This window comes from Trichogramma pretiosum, unplaced genomic scaffold, assembly GCF_000599845.2.
Source record: "Trichogramma pretiosum strain Unisexual culture from Peru unplaced genomic scaffold, Tpre_2.0 scaffold87, whole genome shotgun sequence".
Taxonomy (NCBI): Eukaryota; Metazoa; Arthropoda; class Insecta; order Hymenoptera; family Trichogrammatidae; genus Trichogramma; species Trichogramma pretiosum.
In genome coordinates, this window is record NW_019641711.1 from 405,573 (window position 1) to 422,476 (window position 16,904).

Consider the following 16,904-nt stretch of genomic DNA (forward strand, 5'->3'; position numbering starts at 1 on the left):
AGGGCAACCTACACAAGGAGGTGACCAGGTACACCCTGAGCCTGGTCCAGGCCGTTTCGGCCCTCAATAAGATGAAGAAGAGTCTGGAGCCGGCTCGACCTTCTGCCGTGGATAAGGCGTTCTGCACGTCGCCGATATTTGCGGTCGGTGTAACCAGCAAGCGGCCTGCAATGTCGCCACCAGCGACTCGCGCAACGCCCAAGCGCTACGCTGCGACGGCCGCATCCAGGAAACCCGACGAGAACAACAACGAGGTCAACGATCAAGACGGATTTTCAGCAAGTGGCGGGCCCAACGTGTGGCAGTAGTCGACTCAAGGAAAAGGACTACGTCGTGCAGACGCACGAACCAACCCACAGAGAAAGGAGTCAATACCGAGAAAGCCATCGCGCAAGCACTGTCGAGCTGCGGCAAGTTGCAAAGAGGATTCACCACTTCTGGGAGTGTTAAACCCAGTGGTGCCCACAGAACACCAGCAGTCCATCGAGGAGACCGGACTTAACAACGAGCAGCAGCAGATCAAGGATCAACAACAGCAGCAAGCGGGAAATCTCGAGGAGCTAACACTTGAGTCTGCGTTACAGCAAGAGCGAATCATTAACAACCCGCTAGGAAATTGGGAAGTGTTCGCTCGAGCGCTGTTGAACACGAGACCAGCAGTGCCGCAGTTCCACGGACTGGACTTCGAGGATCCGAAGAAGTACGTCGAAAAATGCGATGTCTACGTACGAACGTACGACTTGGCCGAAGCCGAGAAAGTACCGACTCTGCAAGAAGGATTGCTTGGCGAAGCAAAGGAATGGTGGATGTGCTACGCGGTCATGGAGGTAGACTACGAGAAGTATAAAAGCCTCATACGCAGCCGCTGGGATTCTCCGAGTATCCGCACAGCACTTCTCACGAAGCTGTACGGCGACAAGCAAGGAGCAACAGAGAGCGTCGGCTCGTTCCTGGAGAACAAGTACCGACTGTTTCAGCGACTGCGACCAAACGATCCGGAGGCCGAGAAGATTGGCACGATAACCAGTTTGCTACGTCCGAGCATTCGAAGATTCGTGAAGCTGCAACACGTCGAGGACGACGCGGCACTTTTCGCCCAGGCCATCGACGCAGAGCGAGACGAGGTCTGTGGATGTTTGATACTTAGTGGAGAGTTCACCTTTTTTCTTACGTGAAGGTGTGGTACCGGAAGCGGTAGCCAGCTCATGCGCTTTCAAATCCGCTTCTTTCGAGGAGGAAGAGAGTACCAAGAAGATAAATGCGGCTGGCAAGAGGGCTGAAAAAAATGAGAAGCCTCTGCCAAAGTGTTGGAACTGCTCGGGAAAACACTTCGCCAAGGACTGCCCGCAGAAGAATGCTCCAGAAGGAAGCTGGCGAGGAGCAGATTCATCTTCGGCACTCTCTGACGAACATCAATTAGGCATTTTACCCCGCATGAATTGACCGCGAGATGGCAGACGTAGCGTGTTTGATGTCATGCGCGCAGTACGTCTTTCGTATACTGGTGTATAATGTGAGAGTAGTCGTACAAAGTTCAAAATGTCCGGCGATATAAATCCATCGAAGTCGACCGATTATGGACAGTTAAGAATAGTGGAACTTAAAAAATTGCTTAGACAACGAGGTGCAAGAGTGACCGGGAGAAAATCCGAACTCGTAGACAGGTATGTACAATGGATGCACTAGGTCAGGTTATGATATATGTCAATAAACAAGAGGTCTATTCGGCGGCCGTAGTACCGATCCATAATATTATTGTTTTGTACACAAATACGATTTTCGCGTACGCTACGGCTGCCGAATGGACACTCAATAAGCAAAATAACAAATATTATTAATATAACATTTATAAAAATATAACATGATATAATACGCGAATGATGTTTTACAGATTGATTTTCTACATACAAAATGATAACTTTGGATATGAGATAATAGTCAAAGATGATAAGATTAATACTCCAGATGCAAAATTGTACAAGGACATAAATTCTTCAAGCTGCCTACCTTCATTTTCAGATAATCACTTGAATGTATTTTTAAATGATTATGAAATTTCTATACAGAAAGGAAAAAATTTATATTTAGATGGGTTTTTAAAATTTTTAAGATTGTGTCAGATAGGTAAAAGACTTGTTTTGTTACTTAATTACTTATTAATACTTATATCACAACTATTATGTAATAATTATTAATGCATCTTTTTTTACAGGAAATGAATACTATATAAAAGGAAGCCAAAAGCTGAACTCAAAAAGCATATGAGTTATGTGTGTGACATAAAATTATGTAGCGATGGTGAAATTGTAGGTAGTTCATGTGATTGCCCTGTGGGACAGTCGAAGTTTGCCCATTGTAAACATATTGTAGTAGCAGTGATTGCTTTAGTTGATTGGAACTTGAAAAAAAAGTGCTATTCTTGCTACTACGTGTACTGAGAACCTTCAAACTTTCCACAAACCAAAAAGGAAGTACGCTGGGTCTCCAGTGAAAAACATAAAGTTTAAAAGTAATGTGAAAATTCATTAAAAAAATAAGTATTTATTAGATTTAAAAGTGGATTCTAGTGAAGATTTCAAAAATTATTATAGAGATTACTTTAAAAACACAGTGATAGCCAGAAGTTTTGGCAATAATATGTCCAATTTTTTTCTTTCGGACGACCCCGGACGGAAAAGTGATTGTTACCCTAAAAAAATGAGCTGTGCAAAATTTGGGGACTGACAAATGATTTTAACCCGTGCCTCCACGAGACTTTATGATTTTAATTTTTATGGATTTTTTTAGAAATCCTGTGATGGTTGGTTTGACCATTTATTTATTATTAATAAATATGTCTGCTGACTGAATGACTCGACTCTATGTCTCTTGGGTGGGGCGTGGTGGAGAAATGAATAACACAGGGACTTGGATTCACACACAAGACTGTTTATTCAACCTTAATTCTAGTTACATGAATGTTTCTTACTATGTACCGGTGTTGTTATCTTCGGCGGCGACGTTCGGTGCGGCGACTGGAGGCGTCGGTGTGCTGGGGGTGCTGGCTGTTGTAGGCCGGGCCCATGGCGGTCTGACCTCGGCTGGTGCGGCGTCGGTGAGGGCGATCGGCGTCGATGAGAGCGATCGGCGTCGACGAGGTCGGCACGGCGTCGGTGGATGTAGCAGAACAAGCGCGCGCACTGTTCGAGTAACTGAGTCGGTGCTCGTAGCTTTGTATTTACTGGATTGGAATGGCTCGCGAATTCGTCTAAGTGCTTAATAGTGAATAGCGTAAAAATCGACTAAGTCCCGATTAAAGCAAGGTGTAGCGCGATTGAGCGTAGCTTCGCCCTGGTTCGCGTTCGGTCACGGTGTTTCCTGAGGCCGTGCTGTGGCCCGGTATTTATATCGGACTCCGTGTACGGTCTGGTCCTGTGAACGACTTGCACATGTTTGTCGAGGGGATGTTTAGTTCCTGTTACCGTTTTTTCCTCGTCCGGTCCTGCTTGGTGATCTATATTCTGTCGCAAAAAATGTAAAGTTTATAAGTCGCGTTGCCTCCTAATATTTAGCCGACTCGGGCCTCTCATTGATGAATCAACGAGATGCAAAGCTCGCTTGGGCCGTCCTGCGATCATAAACTATATCTTTTAACGGCCCCTGCCTCCGGTCTTGTTTGCTGATCCGGCCTGTCACCATCTTCACGCCGGCTTCGGCCACATGTGTTGCGCTGCGCGATTTTTATTGCTGCACGTGTGGGCCCTTGCTGTCGTCGAATTGTTCTTGCGAATTCACGGCTCTATATCCGCCCGTGTATATCCGCAGGTGCTAGTTTAGTTCGCAATCGTGCGTGTGATTTCGCCGCTCTTTCGGCCTTGGCACTCGCGTGCGTATGCCACCGCTCGCGCGTGCCTTGCGCTATGATGTGCCGACATTGCTGTGTCCGTGTGAGCGGCATTACTATGTGTGTGTGGGCGGCCTCTATGCGAGCATAGACGTTGCGGCGCGTATGGGCCGCTCGTGTCTTCACGCACACACTGCGGGGGCGTCTGTGTGTGTGTGTGCGCGCACTTGCTGCCGCTCGTATGAGTGCTGGTTCACCCGTGCCCGTGTATATGGCAGCGAGTGCGCTTGCACTTGCTGCTTGTATGCGCGGGCCGTTCGGTTATTATTATCTTATTCCTGGACATGCTTCCGTCCAGCCATTACAATCCCTACAGATTTGAGGGTTGCTAAACTCTAAATAATCTACTGTTTTGAATGTTTAAAAAGCATGAAACATTTGTGTTTTAACGTAAAATTTCATGATCTTTCAGAATCTGTCATCAGAATTTTTATTTAATCCACGTGTCGAAAGTTATCAACAATTTTTAGCACAAAAAAGGGAATTTTCATCATATTTGAGGATTTTTCGATATAAAATTTTGAACGCTTGGGAAAAATCAACTCATTCTGATGCAAAATTATTTTCTAAATGTTAATTTAATGGTATTTCATCAAAAAATTTTATTGATAAACCTTATTCAATTTTTAAATATTTTTTATAATCATATTACACGTATTATGGGCGGACTCGCCCATATTAACAATACTTGTATAGGAGTCAAAATAATGCTTTTTACCTTTTTGTCCGCACTTCTCTCACCGATTGTTACGTGCTTTTGCTATGTTACAGTACAAAGAAAAAAAGTGCCAAAACCAAAATTTTGGACCCCCGCCCCCCTCCGAACTTTTAAAAAAATACTTTTTAACAATCCACAACCTCGAATTTTTTCAGATTTTTCGAGTGCTTCACGCCTTTAGATAAAATCATGGAGAATTTCGGAAATTGGAGGTTATGTATTTCGATGAAAAAAACAAGAAAAAAATTTTTCCGAATTTCTCGAGGCTCCGTATCGCCCAAAAAAATTATTTTCGGAAAAAAACAGGATTTTTTGCTTCCGAAATGCGTTCACAACTCCAAAAAAATTTGAAAATGTACGAAAATCAATACCAAAAAAAATTTTCGATAGGTTATTGCATCCTATCGCCGTATCTGGTCTTTCGAAATTTTCAATGATTTTATCTGAAGGCCTGAAGCACTCAAAAAATCTGAAAAATTCAAGGATGTGTGGATTGTTGAGAAATATTTTTTTGAATTTTTTCAGGACTTCAGAAAAAATATAGATAGAAAATTGACATTTATAAGGGAGGAGAGGGGTAGGAGGGGGGAGGGGGTCTAAAATTTAGGTTTTGGCACTTTTTTTTTTGTACTGTAACATAGCAAAAGCACGTAACAATCGGTGAGATAAGTGCGGACAAAAAGGTGAAAAAGCATTATTTTGACTCCTATACAAGTATTGTTGATATGGGCGAGTCCGCCCATAATACGTGTAATATGATTATAAAAAATATTTAAAAATTGAATAAGGTTTATCAATAAAAATTTTTGATGAAATACCATTAAATTAACATTTAGAAAATAATTTTGCATCAGAATGAGTTGATTTTTCCCAAGCGTTCAAAATTTTATATAGAAAAATCCTCAAATATGATGAAAATTCCCTTTTTTGTGCTAAAAATTGTTTATAACTTTCGACACATGGTTTAAATAAAAATTCTGATGACAGATTCTGAAAGATCATGAAATTTTACGTTGAAACACATATGTTTCATGCTTTTTAAACATTTAAAGCAGTAGATTATTTAAAGTTTAGCAACCCTCAAATCTGTAGAGATTTTTAAAAAAATCCATAAAAATTAAAATCATAAAGTCTCGTAGAGGCACGGGTTAAAATCATTTGTCAGTCCCCAAATTTTGCACAGCTCATTTTTTTAGGTTAACAATTTTCCGTCCGGGGTCGTCCAAAAGAAAAAAATTTTTATTCTTAGTGCCAGTCTAATGTCCATTAAACACATTACCACACCAGCCAATACCTATAGAGTCGAGTGGGACCATGGCTTCTACACCAAAGAATCAAACGAGTCAAAGATTCTTAAATCCCTTGGCTTGCTTGATTCATCTGAAGAAGAAGCCCAAGAGATTAAATTTTTTACCATAAACCAAAGCAGCAGTCAAGAATGGTTGAAAGCTAGATCTGCATGGTAAAATTTATGAAGATGTTGCTGTAGATGAATTCAATAAGTTACATGACAATCAATTAGATATTAAAAAATGTGGCTTGTTTGTACCAACTGAAAGACCTTACCTGGGAGCCACACCTGATCGTTTGCTGGCATGTGAATAAATTATAGATGTAAAGTGCCCATATTCTAGTCGACAAAATTATATAAATGAACAGACTGTACCGTACCTTAAAAAAGACTGAGATGGAAATTTACAATTAAAGGAAACTCATCCTTATTTTTACCAAATTCAAGGACAGCTGTACGCGACAAAGAGAAACTATTGTGATTTTATAGTCTATACTTTTAAAGACATACAGAAGCAGGCCACCAAATAAAGGACTGCAAGAACAACCCAACGTGCATTCTCTGCCGAGAACAAGGCGTTGCCCACGACCATGCGTCCCCAAGCCAGCACTGCCCACTTGTACAGAAGACCACTCAAGCCCGCCAATGATGAGGATCATATAGCTTAACCTCAACCATTGCAAGGCTGCTCAGGATCTCCTGAGCTATGGCTGAAGGAGAAAGTTTGGCGTCATGAAACATAGCGCATTTGAAAATTACGTCACAAAAGGTCGTGCTGCTTGATGAATCACGAAGATTGCACGATGTTTTGTAGCGCACGAGTGCTTAACGTTTCATCGTGTAAAAGTATCGAAGAAAACGTGAAGCATTTACATTACGTTTCATGATGTACGCGTTTGGTTAAGTTAAGCATGTGCGCCCTCCTACGGCGCAACTCGCATCACGTTCCATAGTTCACCTTTCATCATGTTTCATGGCGCCAGGCCTTTAACGTGCAGGCTATCTGTGAGCAGCGCATCAACGTGGCCACAGTGTGTGATCAGTACAAGAACCTTGATCCACCCCATACATGGCTTGCCGATGCCAACAGTCAAGCAGCCATCTGGGTACAGGGAGTCAGCTTGGGGCACGAGCACCCAGCACGACCACGTCCCTTTTTCACCTGGGCCCGTATCAGTGGAATCTACTTTTTCAGCGTCTATGCACCACCGAGACTCGCTGATGTAGAAATCTCCGCTCTTCTCACTAACATCACCGAGGAAGCCCGGGGCAAGAGGCCGCTCATCGACGCTGGCGACTTTAACGCCTGGTCAACGTAGTGGGGATGCCGAGCGACGAGACACCACTCTCTTAGACGTGCTCGCTCCCCTCAAAGCTGTGCTGCTGAACACTGGAGATACATCAACATTCACCGGTGCACTGGGCTACTCTGCCATCGATCTCACCTTCACCAGCGACACACTCGCTTTCAAAGTTACATAATGGGCCGTAAACGAGCTCTACATGCGTAGCGATCATCAAGCCATCGTGTTTGATGTAGAGACTGCCAGACTGCCTAGACCCACGACGCGCCAAAGTTGGTGGAACGCACGCACTCTTGACACAGAGTGCCTCACGGTCATGATGGCCAGTGCCGCCGTCCCACGGTGGTCTACAGAAAAAATGGCAATGAGGCTCATGGCTGCCATTACCAGTGCATGCGATGCGTCAATGACCAAGGCATGTGGACAATGCCGTCGTGGCGCAGTGTAATGGTGGACAAGCGAGATCGCTGACCTCCAACGTTCATGCCAGCGAACGCGAAGCCTTGCCCAGAGAGAGCGTGGCGGGCCAAATGAAGACGCCTGCTAAGCGAGCTATACCTCCGCAAGACGTCTCCTGCACGCTGCTATAAAGACCAGCAAGCGCCAATGCTGGAACAAACTGTGCGATGAGGTCAACGAGGACGTATAGGGCAAACCGTACGAGACAGTTATGTCCCGTCTCAGAGGACCGAGAGCAAATTCACAAAGCTCTCCGACCCTGGTGCGCCACATAGTGGCTGCCCTTTTCCCTCGTGTGCCTGATGAGCCAGCTCTGACACCACCACTCCAGGTAGGAGCAATTGTACCAAAGCTATGATAACACCCTTAGCACTCTCTGTCCGACCTGCCCAACCACAATAGAAGACGCGGAGCATGCTTTCTTTCGCAGCCCGCGATTCCATGAAGAGAGGGAGCGACTTCAACAAGTCCTCCAAGAAGAAATCGAGCCGGAAAACATCGTCCAGCTCATGCTCGAGACCTAAGAATTGGCTGGCGGTAACATCCTTTGCGAAATCAGTCGTCACTAGACTGAGACAAGAAGCGCAAGAGGTGTAAAAACAGTCCGGACGATGCTGTGAGAAAAAGATGAAAACGACGATTCTGGTTCCCGAACCCCTAATCACCGTAAGGTGGATGGCGCCTGAAGCGAGAACCACACTCACAAGTTGACAACAGTAAGGAGTATCAAAAACTCACGGAGACTCGCAGGGTAGCGCCGGAAGTGAGAACCACACTCACAAGATGTAGCCGACAGATCCATCGGGCTAATTGCCATCGGCGGCAGAAGCGAGAACCTCGCTCACAAGATTGCATTAGACAGCGAGTTTTAAAAATACTCAGAAGGAGATGCCAGCAATGTGTGACCACGCAGTGGACGGCTCTGAAAAAGGGGATACCACAATCGAGAGATGGCATCGTGCAGGATTGGAGGTTCACCAAGTAGAGAAGAATAAGCCCCTGAACCCCTAATCGTCGCATATAACTATGCGACGGATGGGGGACGTATGGAAAAACAACGACTAGAAGTAGCAGAAAAATGCTCAACTAACCCCGGCCTCACCGAAGCAATGCCTAGTGGTGATTACCAGTGAGTGTCCGAATGGGGTGGAGTAGAAAAAAAACACATACACACACACACTCATACAGACATTTGTTGGTAATTCAATGTAGTTTCCAAATATGTTAACCAAGTTGTCCTACGACGTCCGGTTCCAAATCACATAACTTCCTCTATGAGGAAGCAAAACTTCCTTTATTATAAACTGATGACTCAATACTAATTAAATCAAGTTCAAGCACCTTGAATGCACTTGGACTTGTACTGTAATATGTCCGGAACATGTAAAAAAGTACTACACTCCAGCTTTATGGGCTCACTGTCCAAATTGAAACAAAGAAATTAATTAGAGCCATAGTATGAGACATTATGCAGTTATAGCCACAATACAAAGCAACAATATTTGAGAAGTACAACCTCTTGTCGTTAATCCCAATTTACAGTCTTTTCACACCCAAGTGGGCTTATTTCATACATTTTGATGAATTTATCAGAAGAAAGTTTTAGGGCATTTGTTATATAAAGGTATTCTTGCGTACAGTATCACCCTTAAACGGCCATAAACATAACCTTGAAAAAAAAACTAAAGGTGTATTCGAACGTGACATTTTCCGCTCTTTTCAAATCTGCAATAAAAAATGGGGGACCTGTACGAAAAATCAATTTTGGTTCGCTGTAGCTTAGGGGTTATGATCAAGGTCAAATCCAAGGTCACCATTGGTTTTCTCGTCGTAAAAATACGTTGGACATGATGTTTCCAAATTTTCTTGGGGATTTGTAGGAATTAAAGGACACTTCAGTAAAGCTAAGCTCGAAATCCAGATTCTATTTTTCAACTTCATTAATGATTATATTCTTAATTTGACTGTAGATTTGGCTCTGAGGCACCTATAAGCGCGTTGGAGGTCTCAAAAGATAGGTATTGAGATGCTTTTAATCATCAATAGTATTTGATCAGTAAGTATTAAAAGTGAAGAAAATAGGAATTTTGCTATTTTTAGCAATATTCAAATGGCTCTATATCAGTCAATTTAGAAGCAATCGAAACTCTGAAGTAGGCAAATTAAAGGTCTTAAAAACACCTTCAATTTGCCTATTTTAAAAGTTTGATTGCTTCAAAATTAGCTGCTGTAGAGCCGTTTGAATATGGTTGAAAATAAACAAAATTAGCTATTCACTTGCACGACGGTCAAGATGTGCTTTCGACGATAAACTCGGGGTCAATTTTTTTTTAAAAAGTACTATTTGAGACGAAAAAAATGATTCCAACCACGTCTTTGATGAGTCAATACTCTTCCTGAAATTTTTCCTTGAAATTTTTCAAAAATCGCCAAAAAACAGTGAAAAAAACACGTTTTTCGACACTGATTTGTCGCTAGGCACCTCCAAAATTTTTTTTCGGGCTGAACCTTTGAGAAAAGTTTTTTTTCATGTTATTCAATAACATATATTTTTTCCAAATTTTTTGAAATATTGCCGCGCACGTTTTTTTAAAAAAGTAGGAGAATAATCCTGCTATATTTGGAGATTAGTAGATTAAAAAAAAAACTAATAAAAAATACACTTAAGTGGAAAAGAATTTAATTATAAAATTTTAGAAACCTAAAGTATTTTAATTGATTAAATATGACATTCAAAATCACGTGGACAAGAACTTAAAAATCACTAGTCAATATATATGAATTCTGGATGAACAAAAAATTTTAATATTAATCCTCGATCTGTGTGCCCCCTTAAGGGGGGAAAGGTACCTAAAATCTCAAAAAAAAAAAATTTTGTTTTATTGACTTTTTTCATAGGATTTTTCCTCAGCTTTCCAGTGCTGTGATCGGAATTTAAAAATTTTAACTGTACCGTCATGTACAGCCTATTCAGTACCGATACTTTTACGATTATTTAAAAATATATCGTTTCCATTCTCTCATGAATCTCGAGACTTTCATGAGTCGGTAGCGCCGTCTATTGATACTCATTTTATTCTTTGGTTAGAGTACATCTAGCAGAAATTTGTTTGTTTACATGGCTATAGGTGTACAGTAACGCCACCACTCGCAGCACGTGGGTTTCGGCATATCTTCTGTCTCTCTCTGTTTCGTGCGCGAGCCCTGATCAAATGTCAATAACAGTCTGCTGACTGCATCTTGATTTTCCAATGGCTAAAAATTACATTTTTTTGAAAGTGAAAAAAGTACATGTACAGTGAAGTTATATCTTTGCAACTTGACATAGTGATTTATAATAAAGCTATGAAGATGCTTCAATAGCTTGTTATAAAAATGTTACATTTTTAGCAGTTCAAATTCAAGAAATACAGCAGTACATATGTAAATTGACATATATACATCAGTGTACATGTATGTCACTGTACTTTATGTATGTGTATATAACTGTATCATGTATATTATTGTATGTTGCATGTGATAACCAAGATTAGTGATAATTGATCAATTTTGAGTGATTTTATTTCCAACTATAGATCCAATGATTGTTGTTTTATGAATGTGAGTGAATATAGGTAGAGGGCTGAGTTCAAGTTCTAATGTGAGATTGTGTATATTAGTGTGAAAAGTTGATTTGGACATAATCAACTTAGTTACCAGTTTCCACATAAAACCCATATTAGCGTATGCTAACATTTTAGTAAAACTTATAATTTGGCTTTGTGTGTCTGTCTGGGATTATTGAACATTGTCCTTGTGGGTCTAATATGTTGAAATTTCAAGTTGAATTACTGTTTTTTATTGTCCAAAAAGTTTAAAGCAGCCTCAGTGACATGAGAGTATCATTATGACATATATTGATGTATTTTGGTTTTTTTCAACTCTTGGGCAGGAACGTTTTATCTCAAAATTGCTTTGTTGCCGTAACTTTCCATGTAAACCGTTTGAGCAAATGAGCTGAAATTTTCAGGGATTGTTCTACATGAGAATGGCTACAAACGCAAGCACTTTCAAAGGTATTGGGACAAATGAGCACTTTTTTCAGGCTATGATGTAGCATAATCTGTCATTTTATCATATATATTAATGAATAAATGTGTATATGTGGCTGGCAAATTGTGTATAACTAATTAAAAAATCTGAAAGTGCTTGCGTTTGTAACCACACATCTAATGATCAAAATGAGACCCCAAGGACCATGATTGAACCATCGGTTCTAGCTGGATCCTGCGGCACAGGGGTACCTGTCAGGACTGTGGGCTTGCTTCATCGAGGAGGGTTCTATGGTGACTGGGACCTCAATTTTTATATTCCAGAGTGAAAAACTTTGAAAAAAGAGTGAAGAAAACAGAGTTTTCTCTGTATATTCCAAAAAAAAATTTTTTCTTCATTTTTAATAAATTTTTTATAAATGTAGGTTTAAGGTACCTTTCCCCCCTTAAGTAACAGGAGACTACACAACAATTTTCAGGATGTTTGGTGGCCCGGATCTGACAGGCTCTCCTTGTAAGCACTATGTATTAAAGGGACAAGATAGTGTTTCAAGCCTATATTTAAAAATACTTCAAAATAGTTCAAATAAAATAGTTCAATAAAAAAATTCAAAATAATTCAATAAAAAAATTATCAAAATAGTTCAAATTTTTTTATTTTGAAGGTAAAACATATTCATACTAGACCTGATTGACTAAAAAAAACTTCTACCCTAGACCAATTAGAACCAATTAGACCACTTTTTTAATATAACTAAATATTGTATTATAAATCACTAACCGCATGATCTTGAAAAAAGTTTTTCAGTAATATTTATCTATAGTGATATTCGTTCAGTTATCAATAAAATAAGTGAAAAAGCAATTGCAGTCGAATCCCGTTCGTCCTCCTAGTGAGGGCCCTCCTCTCGGTCAAACAGGCTCTGTTAAGTTCCACTATTTCATTTGTCCACCAGTATTAAGGTTTCCTACTTCGAAGCGTCTCTTCTGATAACATTGTTTTGTCGCAAAGTCTACGAATGTGACTTTCCTAGAAGTCGTTTACAGTTGAACATTTCTTATCACTGAAGTAGTAATGTACAGGACCTGTACTACAGGTTACTTTAAGATGGAATAATGACACTGCAGGTGTGACATTAATGAGTTTTAATTAATGAAAATAAAAGGTTTTAGTTATTATATACAGCTAATTATCAATCATTTGTTATAATAATACTATATGCAATTGAAAAAAAATTTTCCTTTGTCAATGATTGTTTTTATATTTTTCTGAAATTCCCTTTTTCAGATCCTAATTTCAAAAAAGATTGTGAATTGATCATTGGAGTTTTATTATTGAAAAATCTTCAATTTTTACAATTCAATGCATTTGAAATTTATGATTATATCAGAGATAATTCGAAAAAGTCAATGGTAAATTCAATACCCATTGGAATAGGAATTTATCCACATTCTTCAAGATTCAATCATCAATGTTATTCTTCAACGTTAAGGTATGAAGGATATAATGTGTTAATCATAATATTTTATTCACATTCCACAACAAAAATTTTTATTAAAGCTAAATTTTTATTAAAGCTATTTTATTTCCAGTAATGCAGTATACTGCAAGAAAAAATTTTTTCAACTGTGAATTTACTGTCTTAACATGTGACTGAACTTGAGAAAGTTTCCGCCACAACCTTAATATCCCTGACGAAGAGACTCAAAATAACCTTCTCAGTTATTTCAAAAAGCAAACCTACTATAGAAGTGATAACAGAATAATATTTTTATATGAACTCTTTATTGTAGGTTAATCAATTGATGAGCACAGAGCGTAGCTTGGTAATGAAGTGAGCTTTCTTTTTATTTTTCTTCTTACCGTCGATGAGGCGTGCTGAACCTGGTGGCGAACGTCAGACGTTCGCAACACTACTACTACCGATCGCAAACATAAAACTGATCTTTTTCTATTTTAGCCACACAAACTTTCGACCATCAAATCTTAGATTCTTTTCAGTTTAGGTAAAGATATCAAGCTATTTTTCACTAATTGTGGCCCAAGAAGTACATATATTTTTCAGTAAAGCTTGCGCTGTTATAACATAATTTATAAACTCAAGATTTCATCATTTCTTTTTAGAGATTCAGAGAAAAAAATTCGTCAAAATTGAGCCAAAAATGAGAAAAAAACTACATTCACTTTGAGAAAGCAGAAAAGTCACTTTTACGAGCCATTTTCTTGTAGAGGATCTTTAAAGAAAATTGATATTATCAGTCGATTTTCAAAAATCATTTAAAAATGGCCCATCCTAATACATAATTCTAATATTTTTAAATAACTTACCTTCTTGCGATTAAAAATTTTTTTTTGTTGCACTTCTCATTGTGTACACTGTCCATTTTCACGACTTCGAGAAAAGCGTGATTTCCTTCCTTTTTATAAATCACTTTTACAACGGCTGGGCCACTACATTTGGCACTTTTTTGGGGTTAACCATCCCAGTACCCCGTGGCTTGTACTCTCCATGTCCCACACACCTGTAGTACACGGAATGATATTTCAGGCGATCGTGATCTCTGTGACCATCAGGTAACAGACTTGCATTCGATGTAGAAAATTTTTTATTTGTTTCAACTTGAAATCTTTGAATGGCCGAAGTAAGTTCTTCGACCGAATTATACGTGCTGTTCAGGTCAACGTCCATGTTGTTTTTCGATGTTCACTTCTCGAGTGCTGAGCGACAACTGCCACTCGTAGAGTCCATGCTGACGTGGAAGGGGAATCACGCTACTACGGTTACTACGACGCTACAACTTCTTTGGGACTGCAAAACAGTGCTGCCCCGGAGTCAATAGACGATTCGCGAAAGTATAGGCGCAGTGCGCAGCAGCAAAAAGATCACGACGACGAAAATGTTGAACAAGCACTTTCGTTTCCTGAAATTAACTCGACTCTACAATTTCGGAGGAATTGGAGTCCCCGTTGCGTGTTATGACATGTCTATGGAACATTCTGGTCTCGCGTACGCGAGGTCAACAAATTTTACCGTCACGTACGCAGTGGTATCATCGCGTACTCGCCGTCGAGGCGTGCTGGCTGTTGTGCCAGTTCTTTTGCGAGTGCGACTTGAACGTGTAAATGTTCTTGCTTTTGATCCTAATTTCGTGAAGCTCTGTATTATTATTATTTTTTTTCTCTTTCCTTTTCTCTTTTATTATTACTGTATAGACATAAGGTTCATGTAATTATGATTATGTTTGTAAATCTAAAGAAATGAAGTATACTTAGTGTTTATACCTCGCACTAGGTCACAAACACTTAAATATAAAAAAAAAAAGCGTACGCTCCGGATTTCGCGTACGCAAGATCTGAATGTTCTGTGGGTCAAAACAGTACCGTCGCATACGCGAAAGTACTCTCGCGTACGCGACCGACCCTGAATAGACAGACTCTATCTCATTTTATTTGTTTTGATGTAAAGAAGAAACCAAAACAAAATTTTTGCTTCTGTGTTAAGTTTAATAAGTTATGAGGGATTTTTGTGAAAAAAAAATTTTTTTTGCCCTTTTTTTTTAGTTTTGTCATATTTGTTCTAAAATAAACCGGTTATTCTGAAAAAAAGTAATACATTTTTTTAAGAAGAGCCTTTAATTTTTGATTTAAGATAAAAAGTGTAAAAATTCACCGTAGGTTTGATAAGTTACGTCTTGAAAAGAAATTTGGTTTTTATGATATTTTCTTTTGATGTGTAACGTCTTATGGCTCGTTGGGTAGGCTAGTGAATCCGTGAAAAACGAGCGAGCGAGCGAGCGAGCGCGATAATCGTAGGTTTTTAGTCTCAGTAGCGTCTTTTTGCTTTTCGCGCAGGATTGGTCGACGCTAGGCAGTATCGAGGAACTGCTTGCTCGCTTCTGCTGCGACACGCATAGCACGGGCGAGCAGTACTCGGCCATCAGCGCTCATGTCTATGAGGGCGTCTCTACATAAGAACGCGGACATATGGTCGCACAGCGTCGCGCGCGTCGCGACTACAGTTGCCAACTACAAAATAAACTACATTACTGCTCAGCAAATTTGGAGTTAACTCCGAACCTAAAAAAATTGTAAACTTTAAAAAAGAGTCATTGTGCTTGTGGTTAGAGCTTCATACAACGATGAATTGTCAAGACGTAATAAATCTTTATCAAATTTGGAACGTGTACCAAGAAGTTGTGGCAGCGAACGAAGAAAATAATAGAAATAGAGTCAGGCGATGGTGGGCAAAACCACACATTAGGCACAACTATCTACAAGGATACGGCGGTTATAGAAGCGTATTCCTTTACTTCAAATTGAACGACGAAGAAGAGTTTTATAGATTTACAAACCTGACAATTCATCAGTTTAATTTTGTTTTTGAAATTTTGAAACCGTTTCTTGTTAAAAGAAGTAGAAGACCACCTTTACCTGCTCAACTCCGATTTGCAGCTGTGTTAAAGTAAGTACATACATTATATCCACTTATTGTCATTATTATGAGCTGTTTGTAAAAATTACTCTTTATTTATTTAACAGCTATCTCGCTAAAGGTGACAGCCAATTAAAAAATGCTTGGTTCACTTCAATTGGAGAGTCAACAATGTATGCCATTGTACCTGAGGTGTGCAAAATCATATCTCAACAACTTGTACCAAGATATGTACGCCAGCCTTCATCAGCTGATTTCAAGAGAGTCGCTGAAGAATTTGAACAAGTATTACACTTTCCCCACTGTATAGGAACCATTGATGGAAGACATTGTCCAATTCGACAACCTAAGCACTCAGGAAGTGCTTATTACAATTATAAAAAATTTTTTAGCCTGAATATGATGGCCATCTGTGATGTTCATCAACGGTTCTTGATGTTTAATTTGGGAGGATATGGTGACTATCATTCATAATTATAATTGTAATATTTATACATCAAACACACTATTTATAGCCAATCCTAACCAATTATTTCAGGTTCCTTCAATGATGCGTTTACCTTCAACAACAGTGATATTTGTGAAATGTTGCAAGATAATCAAGCCATCCCTATTCCAGAACTGTTACCTAATTCAAATATTATGGCACCATATTATCTAATAGGAGATGGTGGCTTTCCGTTGCAAACGTACTTAATGAAACCATTCATAAAAATTGCTAATATGACTCCAGCAATGAATATTTTCAACTTCCGATTGAGTCATATCAGGCAAAAAATTGAGTG

General features: G+C 39.7%; 2 protein-coding genes across 2 annotated transcripts in view; both read left to right on the forward strand.

The window, feature by feature from the left end:
• The window catches only part of LOC111694578, a 40,428-nt gene extending 27,057 nt beyond the window's left edge, over positions 1–13,371 (forward strand). The window contains exons 6-7 of the mRNA XM_023463230.1: positions 12,975–13,179; positions 13,280–13,371. Coding sequence (XP_023318998.1) covers positions 12,975–13,179; positions 13,280–13,319 — 245 coding nt within the window. The 3' untranslated portion in view covers positions 13,320–13,371. The remainder of the gene's footprint in view (positions 1–12,974; positions 13,180–13,279) is intronic.
• A 2,455-nt stretch (positions 13,372–15,826) lies between these two features.
• On the forward strand, positions 15,827–16,901 carry LOC106657820 (protein ANTAGONIST OF LIKE HETEROCHROMATIN PROTEIN 1-like). Its single transcript, XM_023463231.1, has 4 exons — positions 15,827–16,149; positions 16,227–16,576; positions 16,658–16,799; positions 16,853–16,901. Exons 1-4 carry the CDS (start codon positions 15,827–15,829, stop codon positions 16,899–16,901), a joined length of 864 nt encoding a protein of 287 aa, XP_023318999.1.
• The last annotated feature ends 3 nt before the right edge of the window (positions 16,902–16,904 follow it).